Source organism: Trichomycterus rosablanca, chromosome 16 (genome assembly GCF_030014385.1).
Source record: "Trichomycterus rosablanca isolate fTriRos1 chromosome 16, fTriRos1.hap1, whole genome shotgun sequence".
Taxonomy (NCBI): Eukaryota; Metazoa; Chordata; class Actinopteri; order Siluriformes; family Trichomycteridae; genus Trichomycterus; species Trichomycterus rosablanca.
Genome location: NC_086003.1, coordinates 5,045,461 through 5,073,214, shown reverse-complemented (window position 1 = coordinate 5,073,214; position 27,754 = coordinate 5,045,461). Strand labels below are relative to the sequence as shown.

The window sequence follows — 27,754 nt, the reverse complement described above, 5'->3', positions numbered from 1 at the left end:
CACCCTAACACACACACACACACACACACACACAGAAGCGCAGTAGAGCAGCAGAAGCTACTGGAAGCGGACTACCATTCAGCAGCATCATGGCACCTATCGGATTAAAGGCGGTGGTCGGTGAAAGTAAGTACCCTCATATATTACTATTTATTTATTATTTATTTTTTCCAAGGCCAATTCTATGGACTAATATGCTGTGCCTTAATATAGAGATGATGGAAGTGCGTGTGTCCTTTGCGGTCCTTGCGCATTTTAGTACCTGCCGCCTGGATGCTGTTAAATGGATCAGTAGGTGGGACATTTTTATCCAGGGATGCACTGCATTAGTGTTATCCATCCATACTCGATACTTCATTTGATTAAAAGACTAATGTTTTGTATAGATTGTAAAGAAACAAAGATCTGAGCTGGTGTACAGATGGATAAAGGAGAAACGCCCTTATACTGTAGTCTTGAATGGATGTTGAATTTATCAAGTAGATCATCGGTCTGTTTATAAAGATGGGGGAAATTGTCTGTTTAGATTTTTAACTGCAATGGATTTAATGATGCTGATGAGGGAAAGTGCACACATAGACAACCATATCCAACTGAGCAAAGCCTCACCGCAGTGATTGATTATCCGTGCGTTTGGATACATTACGCGTCCGCATTGAACGCACCATTTCATTAATGCACCCCATCCCAAAAAATGGTGTTTTTTTTCGTGATAGGAGGGTAGCTAAATAAATGGTAAATGGTGCATTATTTGGCAGCACAAAATGAGCATTTTTTCCATGTCTGGCATTTCCGTTTCCCTTATTTGTCAATGCATGGCATAGTATATGTGCAGTAGATGCCTTATATATACATACACATCTGGCCTTATTTAGCACATCAGTCCAGAGTGATGCATGATACAAGAATATTCAGCATCCACTGATCGGCCTTGTTAAAATAGGATGTGATCCTTGATGAAAGCACAACCTCATGGAGATGTAGTGTGGGGGGCAATATTATAGACTGCGCATTCTATTTTACACAAGAATTGTTCATAAAATGAGTAATCAAACACCATATAGTTCTCTTAATACATATAAGCATGCAATCCCAGTGCTTACAGTATATATGATCGTATATATATTTTATAGTTTGTATTACTTTAACAGTTTGATTTGACCCATCCATCCATACATAATGTATACAAAGTGCATCCTATATAGCAGCAGGGAGCTCAATGCAACAATTCATAAAGCATTAATTGGTCTATTAAGGTTTCTAAATTTGGAAGTGTAGTCCATTAAGCCCCTGCATTATTTGGAATTCCACTGCACTTGTATTCTGTGTTTTTAATGGCGAATGTTAAAATACATACATAAAGATAGTGTATTGATTGCTGGTGAGGTGCATTTAAAAGAAGCATATGAGGCTTTTACAAGGCGAGCTCATTTACATGGTTAATACAATTGCTATGATACATTTTAAAAGATTATAACAAATTAAACATAAATAAATAAATAAAGGCTCAGCACTGAGGCTCAGTAGCGTTTGGTGAATTTGGGAGTGCATTGTGCTGCTGTACAGATTGCTAATGTTGCTCATTGCAGAGGAAACGTGAACGCGCCTTCAATAGCGTGTATTGTTTTAACATATACGATGGTAAAAAAGCTATTTTGTTTTGTTATGGTACTAAAACATCCCAGTAGTCATCCACTGTACTGATTATTAACGTTTTCCATTGTATGCTGCATGCGTTTATCATAATTTACGACCAAACGCCTGGGCCTTTTCCACCTGCATTATACACTGAGCGAATCACTAGATGTGAATGATTCGCGGATGAATCGGTTCCTTTCATTTTTTATTATTATTATTTGATATAGCACTAAAGCGTTCCTGTAGTCATCCACTTTACTGGATTATTAAAGTTTTGCGTTGTATGCTGCACAGTGCACACGTTTATCATGTTTAACGACCAAACGCCTGGGCCTCTTCCACCTGCATTGTACACTGAGAGAATCGCTTTATGTTAATGATTCGCGGATGAATCGGTTCCCTTCAAGCTCCGTCTTTGAAAAGTGAACAGAGTGAACCGATTCTTGGGTATGAATAAATTCTGTGTTAATCATGTTATGCCATTATGTATGTGAATTTAAAGTGGATATATGCACTGAAAGTATATGAAATAAGACAATATTGACTGAATATTATATTCAGGACCCAATAGCATCCACACTACAAATGTTATATGTTGTTCTCCCAGACCTAGTTCCATTGTGGATTTAACCACAGTGACTCCATTTATAGGTAGTCAGCACTGATCACTTGGGATAGACAAATAACAAATGGGAACTTTATCACATAAAAGAGGGATCAGCGTAATTTTATCTGGTGTGTTTATTCTTGCTATATTTCTAATGGGATGCAGCTTAGGTTAACACACATTTGTAAGGGATATATGCAAGTCATCTTGGGGTTTTTCTGTGATTGAATGAGTAGAACAGATAGAATGTACAGCCACACTTAATACTTGGTTATCTCTACCCTTGTTTTTCTTCATCTTAATCAAATGCTTTTGCCATTAACGAGCTTTTGGTATAACTCTGGTTGGTAAGTTGGTGCAGTGTAACAGGATTGGTATGTTTTCTGGCACAGACGTGACTGGCTGTTTCAAAAGCTTAATTTTAGCCTTTGAGCCATTCCAAGTGTTTTGTGGTACATTGTTCTGTTGGAACACCCAACTGCATCCAAGATTACATCTTCTGGCTTTTGGTTTGAGGTTGTACTAAATGTTATTGTGTCGACTTTCTGCAGCATAACAGCCCTAGGCTATAGCGCTATTAAAATCATGCTTGATAGTAGGTACATTATTATGAGGAAATACCTGAAATCTCCTCTTTTCCTTTAATTATGCTTCTGGTCATTGTGGCCAAAAACTCAGTTTCTTAAAAGACAGAATCTATGTGAATGACTGATATTCAATATTTTTGTCCAGTTTTAGAATAAATCTGTTTATTTGTGAACCTTAGTGCAGTCTATTGGTAGGTTTTTGGAATTGCCTGTAAAATGTTGTGCATAACTAATAATTTTCTATTAAAGGGATGGACAGTTTAGGAACTAATGGACAGATTAGGAATTAAATAATTGACCAATCCAATATTACTGATTCTCAGCATTTTCCAAAAGTCACTTTCTGGACAGTCATGGCAGGAAGTTTAGTCTCTACCGTGTCTACTATGGTATAATATAGGTTTGTAATGACTCAGCATTGTAGGACAACAGAAGCCAGTCAGCTGTCCTTGACTTCATGTCATAGACAGATGCTAATTTGAGCATCCTCTCATATCTGTTATTATTCCTCGAGGGCAGCACTGAACAATGACAACAGGACAATATCTCACACCAGAGCAAACACTTTACTCACACATTGAACTTTACTCACACACACTTCAGATTTAGGTATTTTGATGTTGTACTTATAAATATGAACAAAATGTATTGAAAAGCCTAAATTCATTTATATTGTTCAGTGTGTAACTGTTGTTCCTGCTGTTTTCAGGACTACTGGCTTTATTCTTACCTTTTTTACCATTAGTCTGACAGCATGTTGTTCACTACACTATCTGTACATGATCTGGGTTTCCACAGACCACTTGTAGATAATTGTATTAATTCTGTTGACAGGGTGTTTACTGTGGTTCTGTCGCTTTTTCCATTTAAGCTTCATTTAATAAATTAATCACCGAGAAAGCTTGTTTTCACATGCTGATATTGCTTTCAGAGACAGTTTAGAACATGCTGCTGGTGTATCCCCGAGATAAATAGGTCTTCCTCTCACTTGAGTGCTGAGGAGGGGAAAGAGGAGGAAAACATGATGATAGTATTGGTTGATGTCTGGGCTTTGGGGTGGTGCGGTGGTAAAATATGCTAGCTCACTACTACTAGATCGAATCGCAGCAGTACTATTGGCCGGTCAGGCAGCTACACAGACATGACTGGCTATATCTAGAGGGCAAACATCCCAGGCATTTAAAGGTGCATATTTAGTGCCGCTCCCAAGCCCGGATAAAAAAGGAGGGTTGCATCAGGAAGGGCATCCGATGTAGTAATTGTGCCAAATAAGGTAATGGACCAGAATGATCAGCTGCTATAATTTGTTTTATATATATTTTTTTTACCCTGTAGATGTTTAGTGGAAGGAAAAACTCACAATTATAATATGAAATTACAGATGAGCTCTTTTAAGTGGTAATTAATTATTAAGATGCACAATATGCCAAATTACATCAACCAATAAAGTGAAAATAAGTGAAAATATAGGTGTAAATATACCTATACATATTATTTTAGGCAGACTTTGCCCGACACTGTCTATTTAGCGCTCACTGTAGAAAAAGCAATGGCGTTTTTAAAAAAATCATGTCAAATTAGATGATTACGTGAAGCAGTAAAGTGGTGTGTGATTTTTGTAACCATAATACGTATTTGGCTATTTCCTTAAGAGATGTGAATATCCTTCACATCTCAGAGTGAAACTGGGTCATGAAATCACAGACAGGACCCTCAGGGGAGGCTGGGATATGGGGTCCTGCATAAAACGAGTGGAATGTGGGACATTTAATGTTATGGAATTCGGCGCATTTTATTTACGCAGAGTTTAATGTGGTACAGCAGGCACTGATGCGTGACTCATTTACCACGGTCAGTTCACACAGCTGGGATCACGCTGCCTGTTATTGCATTACAGTTGCACAGTTTTTACAGGCGTAGGCAGATGGAAACTGATGTGTGACGCAATATGGTGGAAAAGCTTGTTATTAGCGTGGTTTGTAAACCTCTGGGTTGTTTCAGGGACCAAAATGTTAACACTGCATTAGGAAAAATGGTTGGGTCAGGTTTGAAAGTGGTGAGTCAAATGAAGACAGCCTAATACATAACAAATGAGGTTTTAATGCTGAAACATTTAGATTTTGATTCTTGGCAGGGTAAGTTGTTACATCACCATGTCATGATGCTTTCACCACCATACTTCACTGTATTATTAGAATGTTGTGAATAGAATTATAGCATTAATATTGGCGAGCTGTGGGCGAGCAAGAACAATATCCTTCAGCACATGGCCTGGTTTTGAATAGATGGTGAGGTAGAGGTATAGAGACATTGGTAGTGAGAGAATTACAATATGCACATTGTGTGTTAAGCATACAGCGGTGCATTAATATAACATCTGTCTCACCAATATCATTCAACTGCACCAGTTCTATTCACTATATATTCTGGAAAAAATGGATTTAAACACAGCAAAATATGCTTTTCCTGCTTTGTGCATATTTTTCTCACCTTGGATAGAGGAGATGCTATAAAAAGCATTTCACTGCCAGTTGTACTGTGTATGACTATGTATGTGACAAATAAACTTTGATTTGAAAAGCAGATTATGATAATCATCTAGCAGCATGTGCAGCAGGATTTAGATACCGTTAACCTTACTGACAGTATGAAGTAATGTTCAGAAATAGGTAAGTAAAAAATGATATGAATTAATACTTTACATTGACAGCATTTATGCAGATCAGCTGAAACCTGGTTATAGTAAACTATAGGTAGGAAACTGACAATAAAGGGTATTTTTAAATATGGAGACATTAGTAACTGTAAGGTTAGTACTTAGTAAGAAGACGCCAAGAGACTCAGCTTTTCAAAGAGATGGGGTACTAGTTTAGAGAATTCCTTGATGCCTGTCTTCCTTGAGTCCAAAGCGGTGAATCAAGATGAGCAAGATTTGTGTCTCAAATTGTGTAAGGAACAGGACGGGTTTGATAATATTCCGTTTTTGGCTTTGTATGCATGTATGTAAATTATGTATTGAATTTAACATTGGCAGCTATAGGAAGACAGTAAGGAAATCGTAGCAGTGGGGTAACATGGCACCACTCAGGAAAATTAAAAAACAGCTGTGCAACTGCATTTTGAACCAGTCGTAGTAGTCTGATGATGAACCTGGAAGAACCAGCCCAGAGGGAGTTGAAGGAGTCCAAACTTGAAATAACAAGAGACTGGACTGGAATCTGACTGGCTTCCTTAGATAGAAATTTCTGAAACGTTTTGATGTTGTAGTTTAAGAACCAGCATGATTAGGTCAGGTTGGCAACATACGCTGCCAGTTTTGTGGGGACAGTTTGGGGAAGACCATTTCCCGTTTTAGCTTGACTGTTTATTATGCATTTTACCCCCTTTTTCTTCCAATTTAGTGTAGCCAATCTGCTGCTGGGGACTCAACGGCGTCCAAGGAGGGTGTATATTCGCTTGACACACACTCACTCTGATGTATGCGCAATCCATCAATCCCTTATTCTCCCATACTTCAGTGGATTTGCTGATCACCTTGGGCAACCAAGAGCGTTAATAACCCCACCTTTTAGCCGGTCCATCACACCCAGCAGACTGGAGGCCAATTTTGTCTGGAGATCAATGGCGCCCATCCAACCGGTAGCAGAGCTGAGATTCGACCCTGGGAGCTCAGAATCGCTGTGCTGGTGTGCTAGCGGATTATCCCAGTGCATGGTGTGGTCAAACTTTACCGGCCATTGTAACACCTTTTGGATGAACTAAATTGCAATTGTAAACCCAACATCAACACAAATTCCCACAGACACATTTTGAAACCTTGTAGAAAGCCTTCCCAGAGGGGTAAACGCTACGATAGTCGCAAATGTGTGATGCAAAGCAGAATTGGATGTCCAATGTCTAACTACATTGCCACTTGGTGCATATAGTACTGTACAACAGTATCTTGATTATTTGCCATGTCGACCACCCTGCTATTACAATTTTGCCAGCGAGATAGGATGTCAGTAGTGAAACCAGAGAAGAAGACAAACAGCACATCAATAAAGTCTGTATAGTTTTTTTCTCATTTTTCCATTGCAGCTGACACATGCCCTAAACAAACAGTAATATGAGAACCTTGTTCTACTATAACCGACACACAATGCATATGCTTTTTAGACATGTTTATACAGGAGGCTCTTTACATCTACAGATCAGTGATCAGTGATATGGATATAGTGGGGAAGTAGCACTTCTAAGGGATTTGACATGTTATCTCTCTATGTGTGTGGGTTTCATCTAGGTAAAATGCTTTATTAGGTACACCTATTTGGCACATGTTTATTTATTATTATATGCTACATATACCGTACAGATTTTTAGGGTATACTATTACTATTACTAGCTGTAGATCATTTGTTACTCTTTGTCACCCCCTTGTTTCCACTGTGTTTACATTTACATTTTTATCATTTAGTGGACACCTTTATCCAAAGTGACTTACAGTACTGGAACAGTATACAGTCGTAGCAATTAAGGGTTAAGGACCTTGCTCAAGGGCCCAACAGCAGAAACCTGGCAACCTTCTGATTACTAATCCAGTACCTTAACTGCTTGATGTATTAATCAAAAAGGACTCGCACAGGGCCCCCACCGACCAGATATTATTTGAGAAGTGGACGATTATAAGCACTGCATCAACACTAACATGGTAATGACATGGAATGTATCAGGTGCAGCAATGTTGTTGGGATTTCTAAACACCTTAATGCCAGTCCTGGGAGGAAAATTATGCTCCCACCCAAAAATAAAGCCACAGCGTCATGTGATCAGAAAGTGACCACTGACAAAACTAGAGAAATACTGACACACTGATTTAAAACTCCCAACAACACTGTAGCACCTGATGCACTCATTACCAGCCACTCTACTATGATATTACAATGTTAGAGTCACTGCAGTGCTGAGAATGATGACCCACAAATCTTCTGTGTTCAAAACCAGCAGGGGATTGATGGTGTCCTTTTCAGTTGATAAATAGGGTATGGGGGAGGAAAGGGTTGAAAAAGTGTACCGAGTAACAGATGGGCTATAGTCCTTAATTGTTTACACACAAGGTTCAACAGTGTGGTAGATGTGGCTCATAAAATAATCAATGTAAAAACATACCAGTCTTTCCAGGGGTCACTGGATGGGTGGATTAGTAACAATTACGATGTGGCAGCTGCTAAAGTAGTTCAGCAGCTGACCCACGTTAGAAGTCGTGTCATTTTGGCCGGCAGAGGGGGCATGGAGGCATCTGCGCCTCCTAAGCATTAATTCGCCTCAGTTTTGCCAGCTCCTTTCTTGCCACACTTGCATTTTTTTGAAGCTGTGTTATTGGGCCACTTGATCCAGTTTTGGGTCCTCCACTGACATGTGATGCCAGAATAAATTAGTTTTCTGAGAACTCACCTCAGTGTTGCAGCGTTTTTGGACCGCACAATGAAACCACTTTGGGAGAGCACATAAGTAAATTCACGTTATGCACGAGGTCTGCCAGTTAGTGGGTTGGGGTGCATTGGTGGTACAGCTAACTGAAAGTTCCCTATCTTTATTTTTTTTCTAAAAGCTGGCTTGTCACAGTCTGTGATATTGTGCCATCCAGCTCTCATTTCTGCACTATCCCTGTTCTATCCACTTTCTTCGTTGTGGGTGGCAGATGTTTTCGTGTGCTTCATTACTGTTTTCTGTTATTTTGGCCACTTTGTCTCCATCCCCTGTTTGTGGCTTTTTAGCCACAGTATTGATTCTATTTCCATTATTGAAGGTCTGTATTCGCCTCACGCTTCAGTGGCAAGGTACGTCCAGCCCCACTCAAAAAAAAAAAGCTAAATTATAGATTTTTATTAGAATTATTACTAATATGACCTCATTTGATCTAACTTATCCAAAACTAATAAAATAAATCCTCAGTCTGACATGTAAACTTACCTCTAAGGTCAAATGCTATAATCCGAGACTAAATCCAGAAACCCTAGACTAGCTGTATCAGCCACTGAATGGATTAATTTAGATGTCAAACTACACACACAGTCTGAGATTGTTTATTGTACCAGAGCAACCAGATGCTCAGTTTAATAATCTGCCTAATAGTGCACTCTTTGGGCATCCAAACACAAGTGCTTTAGTATAATCCCTGCTTAAGTGGATTGCCTAGAAGACCAAATCGCACAGAAATCAAAGATCAAGCACAAGCAAATAGCTTGTATTTGAAGCAGATAAAATGATCAGTGATCCACTCATGTCCTGTGACCTTGCAGAGCACAGATGGCTGCTTCGATACTCTCTCGAACCCAGGAAAAATTACCTAATCTTTTTGTTTGTTTTGTTTTTGTTTTACAGAGATTATGAATGATGTCATCAAGAAGGTAAAGAAGAAGGGTGAATGGAAGGTGAGTAATTTTTTACAGGGTAAAAAATGGATAATTTAATATATCAGCATGTCTGGGTGATTATTAATTACAAGCACTGAACCTTGATTTGTTTAAGCCTACAGGGTTTTATGAACTATTTTTTAATGAATAGTTTCTAAAACTCTCAAATTGTCAGCAACTAAATGTGTAATTACAACTGGGTAACTACATTCTACGTACATTCACGTTCTGTTTATGTTGAAGCTATGTTGACCCCTAAATTCAAGGTCTGTGTTCATGTGACTTATTTGTTTTCGGTGTCTGTTTAGGCTCTTGTGGTGGATCAGCTGAGCATGAGGATGCTCTCCTCCTGCTGTAAAATGACCGACATCATGACCGAGGGAATCACAAGTATGTCTCATTACTCCTTTTATGGCTGGCTATCAGAAAAATAAGATTAAACACTATGTGCCTGCCTTACTGTATACCAGACTATATACTCAGCATAATATACTGTACAATAAAGGTGGGAGATGAAGCGAATGTTGTATTAATTTGATGCAAAGGTTGAGCTGTCCTGGTCCTTTTTGTGTGGAGTTTGCATGTTCTCCCCATGTTTGTGTGGGTTTCCTCCAGGAGCTCCGGTTTCCTCCCACAGTCCAAAGACGTGCAAGTGAGATTAATTGGATACACAAAATTGTCCATGACGTGTTTGACATTAAAAACTTGAACTAATGAATCTTGTGTAACCAGTAATTACATGTCCTGCCAGTGTAACCATAGACAAGACGTTAAAATCCCAATAAATACAGAAATTAATGTGATTCACATTATTTAATCCATTAGCCATTAATAATAAGTTTTCTTCTTTCTTTCTTTCTGTTTCACTTGCATTTTCTCTTCTTCAGTCGTGGAGGATATAAACAAGCGACGAGAACCTCTTCCCACCTTGGAGGCCATTTATCTCATTACCCCTACTGAGAAGGTATTAACTTCATATCTGCATCAGCTAGAGTCATTTATACAACAACAAACCTTCACACCAAATTTATGGGAACATAGATGCACTTTGAAAATCCACAGTCAGATTTATAATGAATACAGTTTCAAATTATTGAAAATTATTGTTTAAACATAATGACAAGCCACAGCCATCTGTAGGCAAAAGTCTGAGCAAAGACCGGTAATAAAGCAAGATTTAAATGCTTATTGTTGTGTATGGTATTAAAAGCAGGTCTATGAGTGAGCTTGTGGGGTGTCATTATAAGAGCTACGTTGCTGGTAACAGCCCTATTTATATAGACACTGAGAAGTCACCAGCTATACTCACATAGTAATAATCATTGCTGAGGAATTGAAAAGCCATGTTTAAACTGCCAAATGCTTGTTGTGTGTATGTCTATATACATATACTGTATGTACAGCATATTTTCAGCAAACCCACAATAAACTGATGAAAGAACTTGAATTTATAATAGTTTTAGACAAAGTAGTTTGTGTTTAAAGGAATTAGTCACAGAAAAAGAACAAATGCATACCTCTGAGACTACCGTGACAAGCTTATTTCATTTGCATTTTTGGCATTTAGCAGACGCTTTTATCTAAAGCGACTTACAGTATACAGTCTAAGCAACTGAGGGTTAAGGGTCTTGTTCAAGAGCCCAACAGTGGCAACCTGGCAGTGGTGGGGTTAATTTAGCAACCTTTGGCTTACAAGTCCAGGACTGTAACCGTTATGTTACGTACCAGTAAGTAAACCTTTGACTTAAAATGTAACTGGAGCATCAGTTTGGGCTGAAATATTCGTCATATACGTCTGTGTCAAGCTTTATATCTTTTCACACTTTTCTATATTTAGGTGCTCAGTAGGGGTGCAGTCTGTTCACACGGCTCACAACGACCATATGTTTCATGCTGTATAAAGCACCACATCACCAAACACAGTATTGACTCAGCCTACGCAAACAACCTCCAGATCTGCATTACCACCGGGCTGCTGTGGCTACCATGGCAACACACACACACACGCATGCACAGAGACACAAAAACACACAACCACAAACCCTCAATTTCTTTCTTGTCTCCAGTCTGTGCAGACCCTGATTGGTGACTTCAAAGATCCTCATTCGTCCAAATACAAAGGAGCTCATGTCTTCTTCACTGACTGTGAGTACACAGCATTATAGCACACAATTCATGTGAGGTTTCATTCCAATTTTCCAAAACGTGCCTGGAGAATCCTGAAGTCACCCGCCACCATCAGTTTTGGGTCTTGTGTTTAAGTCTCAGTGGTGCCACCAACCTGGCCAGGCCTTTAAACAGACACAGTTGGCTGTTGGTTTGGAGGGTTGGGGGGTGGTTTAGCCAGAAGGAAAATCTGCCCCTTGATGCTCCAGCACCAGCTCCTACTGTCTGCTTGAGGTGTGAGCGTGAGTGGTGGATGAATACTGAGAGAATAGAGTGGTCCTCCATACATCCTGACACTCTCGTCCTGTTGGACTCCTTCACACGTCACTAAAGATAACTGTGAGGTTAAAACTGTCCAGTAGAAAGCAGTGGGTTATAAGTTACAGTGTGACAGCACATGCATGTCATTTTTTAGGGGATTAGAATTCCTAGCAGTGCCCAGGTCAGTAAAACTACGATGACCAGGCAGTATGACATCAGAAATACTTATTTTGGTGTTTAGATTAATAAACTATGATTAAAATAGTATAAAAGTCGACTGTTGTATCAGATTTCTGTGTCTGTTTATGATTTGCAGCTTGCCCAGACCCGTTATTCAACGAGGTGGTGAAGAGTCGGGCTTCCAAGTGTATCAAGAGCCTAAATGAGATCAACATCGCCTTCCTGCCATACGAGTCACAGGTGAGAAATACAGACATACAGACATAATGAGCAAAAGCATAAAATACCTGATCACACTTAAAACTTGCCGTTCAAGGCACATTTTAGTATGACATGCACCATAGATTCCATTGGTGATTGTGCCATGACTGTCATTTAGTAATACGGAGGAACCTCGATTTAACAGACTAAAAGGGGGGAACACTGGTCTGTAAAATGCAATTGTCTGAAACAGTGAGATTTTTTTCCCAGGGGGTGCGAAAATATATGAAAACACAGCACTAAGGTCGACAAAAGTGCTAAACATGCACATATGATAAACAGTAAAATGAACAAGGCAAATAGAAATGTAAATATGTAATGTAAAACCTGTAAATAACTATTAAAATTGGTGTACTGTACTACTGGGGAGAAATTTCATTTACCTTGTGTGGTAGAGGAGATGCTTTTTTTGCTGTGATCGTATAGTGGTCTACTGAAGCAGTGCTGGTGCATAACAAAATTAAACATATAACACTGAGAAAAAGGCGAGAACAAAGCGAGCCTCCTGACAAAATAAAGCCTATCACCTACAGTATGTACACAGAGGGACGTGTGCAAACTAGTGGACAATTACTGAACTACAGGTCCTGGTACACTTCTCACGGGAATTTTAAACAATCGGACCGGACATTTGGTTGTTCGTTAAATCTGTTAAATGGAGGTCTGTTAAATGGAGGTTCCACTGTCACAAAATGAACTTGGGGGACCAAATCAGTCCAACATTTATACAAAGTCTGATAAGTTGGGAGTCTGTTAGCAAGGTTGTCCAAGTTGCTGTTTGGAGTCTAAGCACATTTAGCTAAGCTACACTAAAATACATATTTATATGAAAACATTTAAATACATATTATTTAGCCATCTGACTGATCGTTACCATCATTAAAGTGTCAATCATTGTAGCAATGCATGATATTTGCATCATATTTAATCATGTGCTCGGGTGGCGCAGGGGTAAATTATGCTATCCCACTTCTGCTGGGATCCAGGGTTCGAATCCCCAGCTGTGCTATCGGCCAGGTGGGAATCTACATACAGACATTATTGGCCCAGACCCGTGTTTGAGAAAGAAAGCTGGTCAAGGCTATGTTGTCATTGGTCTTGGCATCCTGCATTGTGCTCAGTAACTTCAGGGCAACTGGACACACGTCAACCCTGACCAGGATAAATGGGTGATAAAACAGGAAAAAATTAAATAACCAGTAACTGGTATGAATAAATCATGAAGGTTTCATCCTAACCAGATGATTTTATACTGAGTAGTGTGGCGGTGAGGAGTAAAATGACTCTAAAAATGCTCTAATGCTGGGAGATGGATGGGTGGGGTGGGGGGAAGTAGTCTGGCCCACAATGCTTTGCTGCCTGTGCTGTCTCCAATGATGTATTCAGCGGAGTCAGAGGAGCTGTATTTTGCTCCTGGCGTGATGCTGCAGCTCACATCCTGACAGGCCCACCTCCCCAGCAATGCACCACTGGCTAACGCTGCATCCCCACAGAGCAATGAGCTCGCCAATGAGAGCAGCTCATGAAGGAGAAAAGGCATGAGGGCGAACCCATCTGCTGCACAGAAGGACGGTCATGTGAGCGTAGGATGGGAGGAGGGGGTCGGTGGAGAAGCGCTGCTACAGGGGAAAGGGAGAGAGGGAGGGTGAGGAACATTGCAGGTCTGCAGAGGAAACACAGACAGTCAGTTAGAAAATAAAATACAAATAATTGAAAGTCTTTGTGAAATAATTGTGGTTTATCATAGTTCAAACAAATATTGCTTTAACACCCAGATGCTCTTTTGACTAAACGAGTACAAATTCCCATAGACATACACCAAAATCTTGTGGAAAACCCTCCCAGAATTGCAGAGGCTGTGTTATCCATAACAATGTCTGTCTAACATGTTTATAATCAGGTGTCCACATACTTTTGGCCATATAGTGTGTATTTATGTGTGTATCCAGGTCTTCTCTCTGGACAATTCTGATGCCTTCCAGAGTTTCTACAGCCCCCATAAGACTCAGATGAAAAACCCAGTGATGGAGAGGCTTGCTGAACAGCTGGCTACTCTGTGTGCTACTCTTAAGGAGTATCCCGCCGTCCGATACCGCGGGTGAGTTTTAAATCAAACTTAACTCTGTTATTTCCATATGAAGCAAGAGCAGCAAGAACCAAGTTCACTCACTGCTGCCAGCATTACCACTATAACCCACCAGTGCAGTGGGGGGCATTGATGCGTGTTACTGGTGTCTTTGTGGGCGGAGTTTGTTTTCCCTCTTCACTGCCATGAACACATCTCAAAGCATCCTACATACTGCATAGTATGAAAAGTAGTAAGGAAGTTATGTACCAATGTTGGTTAGGTACAGTCTGATGTGGATTGGGACACAGCCATTGATGCTTGTAATATTTGGCCTTTTCTGTTTACTGGACATCAGAACAAATAAAGCACATTGTTTAAGCTGGTTAAAGATGCATATCTATGTCCAAAAATAAAATATTGGGAGGCACTTGTGTATTACAGTCTTAAATTATGCTAGCTCACTGCCGCTGGGATCTAGGGTTTGAATCCCTAGCCAGTTGGCCGTCTACATACAGACATAATTAGCTATGTCTGGAAGGTGGGTGGGCAAGGCCTCGTGATGGATAAGCATCCTGTCCGGTGTGTTACTGCATTGCACCCAGTGATTCTGGAAAAACCACACCCACCAATCAAATTAGATTGATGTGTTTGGTGTTGGATTGGGAGGTTTTGCATTCACCGAACGGAATAAAATCCTAGTCTCTGATTGGCTTATGCATCATTATGTCACAGTGCATTTTGTTAAATGTTAGTAGATTTATAAATGATGTCTGAGCATCGTTTTTTTTACACATGGCAACCTGTCAGTGTGTATCATCCATCAACACATCATTCTTATTCAAATCAATGGCTTTGGTCACTCAGCAGTTGGTTTAGTGTGGTTTAAGTTCCATTTACGTATATAGATGCCAAGAATGTCCATGTGAACACAGCCTGAGTATTTTGATCTGTTTGTTTATCAATACAGGGAGTACAAAGATAATGCCACACTCGCTCAGCTGGTGCAGGACAAACTGGACGCCTACAAGGCAGATGACCCGACAATGGGGGAGGTAAGTGAGAGGTTTCATATTTCCACTAGTGACCTGGACAAATCCACGCTGCAGTCTGATGTTATATTACGGAGGATTTTCTATTGCACCAGAAAACTAAAATGTATTTTTTCAGTGGGTCACCTGTCAAAGACATATTCTCTGTACAATCTGGTCCCCCTGTGGTTTACAAGACATAACATAAAGCCTTCACAAGGGGGCGTTTGTGTATAAGTTTATTTAGTTATTACAATTTTCTCTGCGACCCATTTTTTTTCGGGTCCCGATGCTGATCACATGAACAGAAAAGTGCAAGCAAGAGCGCCCAGGTGGCGCAGTGGGATATTCCGCTAGCACACCAGCACCGAGATTCTGAACTCCTTGGTTCGAAACTCGGTGTTGTCACCGGTCGGCTGGGCGCCATCTGGCGGGCATAATTGGCAGTGCCTGCAGTGGATACTAATTGGCAACCGTATCTGCAGGGTGGGGGCCGGACTATTTGTGGGTGGGTGGGTCTTCATACGCTGTGTAAGGACCCTGATTGGCGGAAGAGACACCTGTGCAGAATGCAGGGGCGAGAAGAGGAGGGCTGTGCAAAAAATAATTAATAACCAAGTGATGTTAAATTTAATTTTAAGCTCATTATTACAAATATTCTTTGTTACCCAGCTTGCAATCTGATGTTCTAATAACTGATCTAATTCTGATGTATTTTTGAACAGGGTCCAGACAAGGCCCGCTCTCAGCTCATCATTCTGGACCGAGCTTTCGACCCTGCCTCCCCTGTTCTTCACGAGCTGACCTTTCAGGCCATGGGCTACGATCTGCTGCCCATCGAGAATGACGTCTACAAGTAAGATCTTTATTCTAAATCAGTAAAGTGAAGTTTTGGGAGAGCTGGCGAGCTTTTATTGCGACTCTGTGTATCTCAGGTACGAGACCAGTGGCATTGGAGACTCTCGGGAGAAGGAGGTGCTGCTGCATGAGGATGACGACCTGTGGGTGTCTCTGCGCCACAAACACATCGCTGAAGTGTCTCAGTGAGTAGCCACTATAGATTAAAAGTTGTTTGTTTTGTTTTAAATGCCAGAAAGATGAATCTAGAAAATCTTATTTATCTGCCAATTACAAAACTGCTGTTGTAGGTTGCTGACAGCTGCAACACTGCTGATACTCATTCTTAATCCTTGACTTTTGAAAGCAACCCATGCTGATTTTGTCTTTTTACTTTACAGGGAGGTGACCAAATCCCTAAAGGAATTCTCCTCCAGCAAACGGATGAACACTGGAGACAAGGTACAGTACAGATGGGCAGATGAGAAAGAGTCATTACATTAAAACAAGCAAGTTGAGGGACGGGAAAAGAGTGCTGTCAGGGTGTGTCTCTCCGTACACAGTGCTGATCTGCACTGCACTTGTCAAAGTGTAGGAGACAAAATGCATACGGCAGCTGCCCACATGTCGGAGGGGGCGTGGGTTAGCTTCATTCTCCTCAGTCAGAGCAGGGATCGGCATTGGTGGAGAGGTAACGTGACGCAATCTGGCAATTGGACGCGCTAAAAGGGAGAAAAAGGGGAGAAATGCATAAACAGATTGTAGTTGAAATTGACTGTGTTTATTTCTTGTTCCAGACCACGCTGAGGGACTTGTCCCAGATGCTGAAGAAGATGCCACAGTATCAAAAAGAGCTGAGCAAGGTAAGAGGAGAAGCTAAACACTCCCGGGACTTTTAAACTAAATCTACTATATAAAAAAAAGCTGAATGCTAATTATAATAGCGTTAACACCTAAACCTGTGTGTCCCTGCAGTACTCCACTCACCTGCAGCTGGCAGAAGACTGCATGAAACACTATCAGGGCACCGTGGATAAACTGTGCCGTGTCGAGCAGGTAGCACATCACAGATAATAACACAGTGGCAATCTGGTCCCACTGTTGTTTACAAGATGTAACATAAAGCCTCCAGAAGGGGGCGTTTGTGGACAAGTTAATTTTGTCTTTAATTTGTTATTTAAGTATTATTATTTTTCTCTGCAACCCCTTGGAAATAGGGAAAACAATGAGTTATTCCTTTTAGCTTCCCCTGTTATTCGATTTGGCTGGATGTTCTCCTGACCCAATCCTACTCTTTATTCAGGCTTGAGACCAGCACTAAGGGTGCACTTATTTGTCCCCCCCTAATGGCTAGGTTTACATAACACCATGCGCCATCTGTATTTGTGACCCTAGGAATTCGAACCCCTGAAACTCGAAACCTTGTTACAGCTTATTATCCGCCCCTTCTAACACGTGTATAAGCACCAGTGGCTTCTTTTACACCAGCCAGTGGTGGATTCTGTCAGAGAGCCATTCCACGTATGGAGAGACACACTATGCTTTATGTGAATCCTCCACCCTTTACTGTAGTGGAAATGAGGACAAACCCTATATGACCTGTCCTTCTCTTTCCACCGGGAGCACAGCTGAGACTTAACCCGGGAGCTAAATCTATCCGTGGTGAGCTAGTGTAATAGATTGTAGATTTATTTTATGCAAAAGTAATCTTAGTTACCACTGGACAATAACTGTCAACTTTTTGTATTAATTAACATTTAATTCCCTGCTGGTGTGTAGGACTTGGCCATGGGAACAGATGCAGAAGGCGAGAAGATTAAGGACCCCATGAGGGCCATTGTGCCCATCCTGCTAGATGCCAACGTCAGCACCTATGACAAGATCCGTATCATCTTGCTCTACATTTTCCTAAAGAATGGTAACAGTGATACATCCACACCCTGTTTGGTGGTGTTGGGTCTTGGTGGGTTGTATATTTAGATTCTAACTTGTGACATGCTGTGTGTGTGTGTGTGGTTACTCAGGGATCACGGAGGAGAACCTGAACAAGCTGATCCAGCATGCACAGATCCCACCTGAGGACAGCGAGATCATCACCAACATGGCTCACCTGGGTGTTCCAATTATTACAGACGTAAGTACAATGCAAGTACTTGCAATGCAGGAGGATGGTCAAAAGTATGTGGACACACCTATTTATTGAGTTCAAGTGCTATAGCTGTATTCATATAAGCTGCTAAAAGGTTATAAGGTCAGTTATATAAAATAAATAGTATGCTTCCAACTTTGTTGGGATAGAATCTTTCTTGATTTAGCATATCTGTGCTAAATGGGTTTAATGAGTTTGCTGTGGAGGAACTGACCTCCCTGGCCTCAACCACATTAAACCTATTTCGGATAAATTATAAGGTTTACCGTGAGAAAAGCATTACTGTCTGAATTTGCTGCCTCACCTTACAAATTCTATTTTGACTGAACGGACACGAACTCCCATAGACACAATAACCATAGAAAGACCTACTACATATTAATGCCTGTGGTTTTGCCAACAAGCTTATGGTCAAGCTTAAGTTTGCATTACGAAACTCTGGCTGAGTAAGAAATATGACAGACCAGAGATAAACACACTAAACCCTGAGCTGCATTCTGAATCACAGTAATGAAGCAAATCAGTCTCTTTGCTCATTCACCTGTCTGTGTTTTCTCTAGTCCACTCTTCGCCGGGGGAAAAAGATGGACCGTAAAGAGCGTGTAAGCGAGCAGACTTACCAGCTGTCTCGCTGGACCCCACTGGTCAAGGACATCATAGAGGTAAAACTTTACAAAGTTCCATCACTTTGGAGCTGGGGATGTTGAAAAACACACTAGCACACCAGAGCTGACATCTTAAACTCAGTTTGAATCTCAACTCCGCTACCGGCAGGTTGGGCGCCTACACGAACAATGATTGGTTGTTGTTCAGGGAGGGTACCGGAGAGGATTTCTTACAGCTGATGTAATTACGACCTCTGCTGGCTGATTGATGGTGCCTGCACAGAGACGGGGGTAATGGAGATCAGGGTGTGTCTCTCCGTACACAAAGCTGATCCACATATGAACCTCCTGGTGCAGGTGAATATATGCAGTCGGCTACTGCACACTTGTCGTAGGGGGCGTGTATTAGTCACAGCTCTCCTCAGTCAGAGTGGAGGTCAATATCAGTAGAAAGTGAGAGGAAGTGTAATGCAATTGGGTAATTGGATACAACTAGATTAGAAGGAAAATAAAAAATACTGTCAGTGGGTAGGTGGCATCATTGTGGTTGCTGAATTTAGAAAATAACTAGCCACAGTGGCTGACAGGTAAATTAATATCCAGCCTGCTACCATTTGTTCTGGATATTTATTTGTGTTAGGGCCTATGGACCAACTTTCATGCATTTTTCAGGATGCCATTGATGACAAGCTGGACACCAAGCACTACCCTTACATCTCCACTCGCTCATCGTCTTCCTTCAGCACTTCAGCGGTCAGGTACGTAACCATTCACTCCTTCTTTTTTATATAAAGGTGACAGCAGTAGTAGGGATCAGAATAATCACTGCAGCACAGAGAGGGGGAAGAGATGATCACGTGATCAATACTGTGATTGCTGACAGACACTACAAAGGGATTGGGGGCCGCTGGAAGGTGTCAGGAAGGGGTTTTCTGGGGACGCTGAAGCAATTGTCTTTTTTTTCCTGGTAGTGCCCGGTATGGCCACTGGCATAAGAACAAGACCCCTGGAGAGTACCGCACTGGACCACGTGTGATTGTCTTCATCATCGGTGGCGTGTCCTTCAGTGAGATGCGCTGCGCCTATGAGGCCACACAGGCCAACGGCAAATGGGAGGCCATAATCGGTAAGAGGACCTGCTTCATGAATAGCACAGATATCATATACATAGTTTACCATATATGGTTTTCATACAAGCAAAACACAGCAGACTATAGAGCTCGATGCTGATGTTCCAGAAGCAAAAGTCCTTTTATTTTCCACTGCCGTAGAACCAAGAAGTTCCAGGTGCCCATAATGTGCCCAAAGCAAGACCCACCAATCTCAAATCTCAAACATCACTTTAACCATCTTACCACAGCCTTCTTGGCACTTACACCATCTGAGCAATGACTCCTATTAGCTAGTAAACTTTGACTAGAGCAATGGAAACGAAGATCAAAATCAGTCAGCATCATTTAAAACATTACAATCACACACAATGCAATATACATTATGTCCCAGTGGTTCCGGTAGCACCTGGAAACACCAAGAACAAGACAGGAATCCATCAAAAATCATCACACATCACATATCAAACACCTGAAGGACTTTCGAAGGAGATGCAGGTCCCTGCAGGTCACCTGATGCTCGCTGGTGCTATAGGACACTTAGACTACCTGCCACAGTGCCTTCTTAAAAATATAGGCTATATGTAAGGCCTTACCTAATTCACACCTGTGAGAATCACGTCACAAACTGAAATAAGCCTAGGGTCCTGGTAAATGGCCAAAAGTATTGACATGGACCAGTGATCAGAAGGTTGGACCCATGAGTAAGGCTCTTAACCTGATTACCTGCATTTGATATAGTTCGTAAATGTAAATAAATGCGATCATATCTTTGAGACTGGGTGGGTTTTGAGCTTAGTATTTTTTGAAGAAGATTAGGAACCACTTCATGATTAGTAAAGGTTGTAGTATATTTGTTATTATTGTGTGTGCTTTATGTGGTTTGTCATGCTTTTCATGCTTGGATTGGTTTCTCAAAAGCACTATATTACAAAATTTTGATGGTACTAAAGCACCAGTATTTTAAGTACCTAATAAACATTGTAATACTCCTGCTTTTGGAAATCAACTCCATATATTCTGTACAATGTTCAAGCTAAGCTATGTTCATGTCTTTCTAAGACTTCTATGTGTGTTTAGTGTGTGTGTGTATTTGTGTGTATTTGTGATGTGTTTTGTAGGCACAATTTCTCATTCGGTTGTTAATGAGTCCTTTATGCACCCTTAACTAAACCCATATTTATCTGTAGAAATGTGTCCAAATTCCTTGAGATATTTTAACTCGAGGCTTAAAAATCTCACAAACGAATGGCATTCATGACCATTCCATGTAAAGAACTCACAAGTACACACTTGTTGGGATCCGTGAATGAATGATCAATAAGTCAATGCTTTAAATTAAACGTAATTTAAATATAGGAACTGTAAATGCTTTACTTAACCCTGCTTTTCTTTGACAAGTTGACTTGGTGGCGAAAGAAAGAAAACGGGATGCTTTGTTTGCTAAGAACCGAGCGTGAAGCCGCCTTTGTTCCTTCGCAGGTTCCACCCACACGCTCACCCCAACCAAATTTCTAATGGATCTGCAGCATCCCGACTTCCGAGAGTCCACCCGGGTGTCCTTTGGGGACCCCGAGCCCTCGGACGATTGAGAGAAAGAGGGAAGGGTGGGAGACAGAACTCACACTCTGACAAAGTAAAGGCAGCCGTTCAAAGAAGCCCTTTCTGAATCCTCACAGCACAAGGGTTTCTTTTCCTCCTTATTACCAGTTTAACTCCACCCTTCACTGCAGAGATGAGAGTCTGGCTTTGTTGCATGGTGAACCTACCAGTGTGAATAAAGGCTCCACCTGCTGCCGACAGCTGAAGTGAAAAGCTGACATACTTTCGTAAGAGACACTTTTGGGATTTCAATGATTTCTGCAGCTTTTTTTCTGTGACTGGATGATTAAAATGCTAAATTTAAGGACAAGATGGAAATTTAAGGACCACCAAAAAAAGCTTCGCAATGAATGCTACAGAAACATGATGGTGTCCACAGTCATGTGAGCTTTAGAGCAGGGTTTTTCAAATGGTCGCAAGCCAAAAAAATGGGAGAAAAATAACAATAAATAATAAAATTCACTTATCGAGCAATTCAGTGTCTCCAATTAACCTGACTGTATGTTTTTGGACTGTGGGAGGAAACCGGAGCTCCCCGAGGAAACCCACAGAGACACAGGGAGAACATGCAAACTTCGCACAGAAAGGACCCGGACCGCCCCGCCTGGGGATTGAACCCAGGACATTCTTCCTGTGAGACGACAGTGGTACCCACCGAGCCACCGTGCCGCCCCTATATAATATAATATATAAACATTTAATTAGGAAAATATTTATTTAATAATAATAGTTACATAAACTTGTACACAAACGCCCCCTTGTGGAGACTTTATGCTACATCTTGTAAACCACAGAGAAACCAGATTGTACAGAGAGAGTAAGATGCATTGCTTGTGTTGCCTGGGTCGCATAAATATGGGTCACTTAAATTTTTTTTAAAGCTCCTGCTTTAGAGGACTTAAAGACTGCCTTGCAGAAACGAATCCTCTGTTTATATTTTTTCTTTTTTTTGTGTCAAGCCAGGGCATCAGCAAATTTTAGGCAAGCCCCACAATATTTTATTCATCTCTTTTAAAGCTTTAATATTAAGTCCCAGAAAAAGAACAGTTGCAGAGATCATTGAGATTTCATGATGTCTCTTACGAGTAGATGTCAGCTTTTTACAGTCGTCCAGTCACAATAGATGTGGGTGACAGTTGGCGGCAGTTTTTTTTTCCAGCTTTAGAGCTCTTGGCTTTGTTTGAGGGCTCCTTGAGTAGAAACCAGCTATCCAAGGAACCCTGGAGGAACCAATTTCCGAAGATGGTAGAGCCCTTTTGGAGGTGCCATGCAACACAGACTCCATCCCTGCTGACTCCCATCCTCTCAGCTGGGTGGATTAACCTGCATTCTTCCCCAGCATATGCCCTCTAACCCAGTAATGCTTCTTCTTCGGGTGATGAGGAGCTACTGCATCTATCCCACCCGTGTTTTCATTTTTCCATGTTTATTTGGTGCAGATTAATCTACCCCAGAGATTAATCGTATTCTGGTTATTTTGGAATAACAATTCGAGTACAACACTTACACCAACTTGACAGAAGTTCTTGATTTGATGTTGAATTTCAGCAGGATAATTGTGTAATCCAGCCACTTAAGAAACGCCGCACGTCACATGAGCAAGCGGACGTCTGCACGGATTTCACAGCAGGGCTTTGCATTCTGTTGCATTACGTCACCAGTGCAATTGGGCTAAGCACTGCCTGTGATACTGCAGACAGCCAAGCTTGAAATGTAGCAGTGTTGTCTTGATATGCTTTAGCACTGAGCGGATACATTATAATCCTAGTATTAGTACTGGTATACGAGCCCCCATTATCAATAGCGTTAAATATAGGAACAATAGTATTTTACTTATGAAGCAAGGTGATGAAGCGCAAGTGACTTAGATTTAATTGACTGTAGCTGTAGCTCATCACACAAATTGCCCCTGGTAGCACTTACTAATTGCAGTCTGCTTGAGGTGCGGATTTAAAAAGCTGGAATACAGTTCAAAATTCAAGTAATTTAAGTTTTAATGCCCAGCTGGCACAGCGGGATAGTCCACTAGCACACCAGCGCAGAGAATCTGAGCTCCCGGGTTCAAATCTCGGCTCTGCTACCAGTCGGCTGGGCACCTTCTAATGCCTGCAGCAGACAAAATTGGCCTCCAGGCTGGGTGGGAAAGACCCGACTAAGGTGCGGGGTCTTCAATGCTGTATAAGGTCCTTGGTCGCCAAGGACACCTGTACAGAAAGTGGAGGAGTGCAGAGATCGTGGTGTGGCTCTCTGTTCCCCATGCCGACCTTATGCGCAAATCCACCAAAGTACAGGAGAATAAGAAGGAATTGGTGGACTGTGCACATATGAAGGGAGGACACCATTGGGGTCCCAAGCAGCGAATTGGCTACGCTAAAAGGGGAAAAATTGCATAAAAAAAGACATGCAATAATAAACAAAAGTGGCCTGGTGTGTTACCAAAAAAACTCCAAATACAGAAACCAACAGAATACAGGACGTCTGGTACAATAGAACTAAACAATATTTGCTTAAACTTTCGTACGAAGGTGGCATTCGCATAGCTAATAGCCAACAGCTTCCGGTGTTCAGACACTGTAATAGTTGTAAGTATAACTATATAATACATGATCAATGTGCTAAAGCTGTATTCTTTTAATGTCCCTTTTCTTTTGAAACTGGTTTACCATTTTTTATATTTTCTCAATGACGATCATTTGCAGTATGTCAGCTCTAACCCATACTGCCACATTAATCCCTTACTGATCTGTACAGTCATTTATTCTTTTAGAAAATAAAGTTTGTTTCTATTCTGGTTCCCCTCCACCCCCACACCCCCATTTACCTGGTGTACACAGGCCATTGTGTTTCTAGCCAGATTAGCAAAGCTGCATATTAGTTTTATCTAGTCTGTGTTACATAGGGCTCAAAATTAAGCAAGGTGAGTGAAAGACTCAACTTTCCGCAACTCGGTGCGGTGCAGTGGCTTTTATTTGGTTTACATTTAAACAGTAATCATTGTTTAAGATCAGAAGTAGTAAAATGTGCAGCTTTACTAAAGAAACAAACAAGTAAACAGAACAATAAGACAAAGACAAAAAGTCAGAGGGAATCAAACATTTGTTCCAGCTCAATCTGGTTTAAGTTGTCTGGGATGTTCAGTTTTAAATCATTATGACAAAGTTCAGATTTAAGGTGGAATAAATGTTAGATCAATTGTGGAAGTGAACATGAAGTTTCTTATGCAGTAGAAATGTGTCTTCAGCTATTTTTTATCAGGATTTGTTTGGGTGTAAACGTGCTTCACACATTAGCAAAATAACATTCTGTAGATTGGCCTTGATAAATATGAGACTGAAAAACTTAAAATAAGATTCGATTGGGTGCTCAGGTGGTGTGGCCATCTGTTATGCTAGTCCACCATGGCTGAGATCTGGGTTTGCTGTTTGCCGACCAGGCATCTACACAAACATGATTGCTTAAGTCTGATGGAGGATAGTCGAAGCCCCGCCATGGATTGCACTCTGTTCTGGGTGTTTCCTGGTGACACCCGGCCTGCTGTGCCTCTGACCAGGATAAAGTGATTGATGAAATTAAAGTGAAACAAATATATATATTCATTTGATTTCCAAGAACAGCATATTTTATGTATTAACATTTAAGGGCAGGTACTAATCTAATGCACCTTTTGCACCATGATTAGTTGCCCAAATCTGAGTTTGAATCTCAGCAGTGCTGTTCGCCCTTTTTGGACATTCGCCCCCTTCCGTGACCTTGAACTTGCACCCCTCCCCCCCTTCTTCACATCCAGCCGGGCCCAAGAACAGCATATGTTATCTATTCACATTTGTGGGCAGGTACTAATCTAATGCACCTTTTGCACCATGATTAGTCGCCTACTTGCTTAAAATAAGACTTTGGTTTTGGGTTCCATCTGAGATTGGAAGGAGACAAGAAGAGATTTAATAGAAGCAATTGATCCTGAATTGTTGTAAACTGTTTCTAACCTTTTTCAAATGCCTAAGGACAAAAATAATGGACATATGGTTTATTACGTATGTAACTATGGCTTGTGTGTGTTGTAGTGTTTCTACACATGCTCAAAGAAAGTTCTGAAGTCTTACTGGAGAATCCTCTAGTAGTAGTAATCGTTTGATTGTTTATTAAACCTTATTCATAATACAATCATATAATAGCTAAAGACACATTTCAAGGTTAAATGAGATCTGTGGAGTTCTTATGAACATATTATAATGTTTATATTTTTACTGTTTCTTTCCTGGTGCCGTCACACCTGCAGGTTCGACCCACATCTTTACTCCTACTATGCTTCTGGACATGCTCAAGGCTATGAACAAACCAGATGAGGATCAGACCAGCTAAAACCCCTCTCCTGCCTCCAAACCTTGTGTAATTTCCTATACCTAAATCCACCCCCCACACTCCTATACTGTTGGTGTATGCATCTTGCTTGAAAGACAAATAATTAAAAAATATGCAATGGCAACATTGACTAAAAAATTATATATGAATATAAATATACACTATGTTAAAAAAGAGTGAATTTAAGTATTCTCATGTTACAGAATGGATGCAGATGTTTAAACAGTCAAACCGATGTTTAAATATTAAAGACCATTAAAAACTGGAAGTAGCAGATCTGAATACTGGATGCTCGGAAATTAAAAGTGTAAATTGTAGGGTTTTTTTTTTTTTTATGTTCCATGGTGGGATTTTAAATGGCTGAGTTAATCCGTATTATCAAATGAATTACTCTGAACTGGTGTTATTTTTCATGCTGTGCGCTTAAAACGCTGGTTTCAGATGAATAGACATTGTGCATGCCATTAAATCTATTTTGTGGTCATTTTAAAATGATGTGAGACAGAAAAAATAGAAATATAATGCTGAGGCAAAACTGAATCAGTCAAAGGTAAAGTAAAAGAAATTGTACATAGTTCCAGAAATAATAATAATAATAAAATGCCTTTCCAGCCCCTGTAGCTGCTTTCCAGGTCATTCTATTTCATTGCTCGGCAACAACTTTATGTTTTCTTGTACAAAAAGGCCATGGCTTGCTTGTAAATGTTTGAAAAATAGGGCCTGTCAAACTTCAGTATTGTATCCTGTCCGATTTAGTTAGTAAACGATGTTAACCGGGCCATGAACCGAGTGGTGTGTTGTTGTATATGCCATACGTTGATGTTTTAACGTCTCACTGTTGACTTTTATGACTGTGAAGTAGTACCATTTTCTTTGAATACTATTGCCAGTGTGAAGCCCACGTGTTTGTGATGTTTGAGCTGTAGTCGTAGTAGTAAAATAGAAAATTAGAAACTATATATTTGGTTCGTCTGCTGCAATGTTGAATCTTTTCTGGTGAATGGCTTTGCAAGGAAATGAAATTCCCTCATTTTTATTTATTTCTATTTAATACTATTTTAATCCTGTGCTTCAGCACCAGGTTGTATATTGCACTATAAGTTTTCTGTGCTGGAAATGCGTATTCGTTTTTAGTTTGCTGGTGTAAAGCACTGACTGTATTCGATTTATATTACATTATTTATCAGAGAAAATATTCAGAAGTATGCCGTTCGTCCGTCCTAATCCGGTTTAACTTGCTGGAATTTTTTTTGTTTGCAAGCGTTGAAGCACAAACAAAAGTATACTTGATGTGTACCGATGTAATAAGACTGTCTAATAAATTGGCTTCCATTATCACAAAGTATCAGCAGCTTGTATTTATTTATATATTTATTTATTTTTAACCAACCACCAACAAGCTATAAAATACCTCAGAACAAGGTGTTTTAAATAAATGAAATAATGCAACAATGAACGATGCCCAGGTGGCGCAGCGGCCCTATCCTACCAACCGCCAAACATGGTGGTGATATTAGGATAGTCTGGGGCTGCTTTGCTCATCATAAATAATGAAACCATGAATTCTGCTCTCTATCACAAAATCCTTAAAGAGAACGTCCACTGGTCAGTTCGGGACCCAAAGCTCAAGCGCAGTTGGGTTATGCACTGGACACTGATCCGAACCACACAAGCAAGTCCACTTCTGAATGGCTCAAAAGAAATCAAATTTTTCTGTCAAAATTTTCTGACCTGAATCCCATTGAAGTGCTGTGGCAAGAAAGTAGAGTGGTTCAGAATTCCTCCACAGCAACCCAAAGGACTCATCACAGGTTATTGCAAACATTTGATTGCAGTTGTTACAGCCACCCAGTTATTATGTTGGGGAATACTTTATATTACAGGAGTGATACAGATTTTGAA

The 27,754-nt window shown here is 40.7% G+C and overlaps 1 protein-coding gene across 3 annotated transcripts; it reads left to right on the top strand.

Moving 5' to 3' along the window:
* Positions 1 to 40: 40 nt before the first annotated feature.
* stxbp1a (syntaxin binding protein 1a) lies at positions 41 to 27,194 on the top strand. Of its 3 annotated transcripts, none has more exons than XM_063012310.1 (20): positions 41 to 126; positions 9,196 to 9,245; positions 9,536 to 9,617; positions 10,115 to 10,191; positions 11,294 to 11,372; positions 11,971 to 12,074; positions 14,078 to 14,193; positions 15,131 to 15,215; positions 15,917 to 16,047; positions 16,127 to 16,234; positions 16,430 to 16,490; positions 16,826 to 16,891; positions 17,004 to 17,084; positions 17,808 to 17,946; positions 18,053 to 18,162; positions 18,738 to 18,839; positions 19,455 to 19,540; positions 19,754 to 19,908; positions 21,374 to 21,527; positions 25,770 to 25,858. In XM_063012310.1, the coding sequence occupies exons 1-19, from the start codon at positions 90 to 92 to the stop codon at positions 21,481 to 21,483; spliced, it is 1,779 nt and encodes a 592-aa protein (XP_062868380.1). In that variant the 5' UTR covers positions 41 to 89; the 3' UTR covers positions 21,484 to 21,527; positions 25,770 to 25,858. The 3 variants fall into 3 exon arrangements, with proteins under 3 accessions (XP_062868380.1, XP_062868378.1, XP_062868379.1); XM_063012308.1 differs by having other exon boundaries at positions 14,045 to 14,193; XM_063012309.1 differs by lacking the exon at positions 21,374 to 21,527 and having other exon boundaries at positions 14,045 to 14,193; positions 25,770 to 27,194.
* Positions 27,195 to 27,754: the final 560 nt, after the last annotated feature.

Excerpts from the sequence above, each read along its gene's own strand:
- stxbp1a (XM_063012308.1), top strand. The coding sequence starts at position 90 with ATGGCACCTATCGGATTAAAGGCGGTGGTCGGTGAAA. Across the intron at positions 9,618-10,114 it reads CATGACCGAGGGAATCACAA|TCGTGGAGGATATAAACAAG; the intron begins GTATGTCTCATT and ends TCTCTTCTTCAG. Across the intron at positions 18,163-18,737 it reads GTGTTCCAATTATTACAGAC|TCCACTCTTCGCCGGGGGAA; the intron begins GTAAGTACAATG and ends TGTTTTCTCTAG.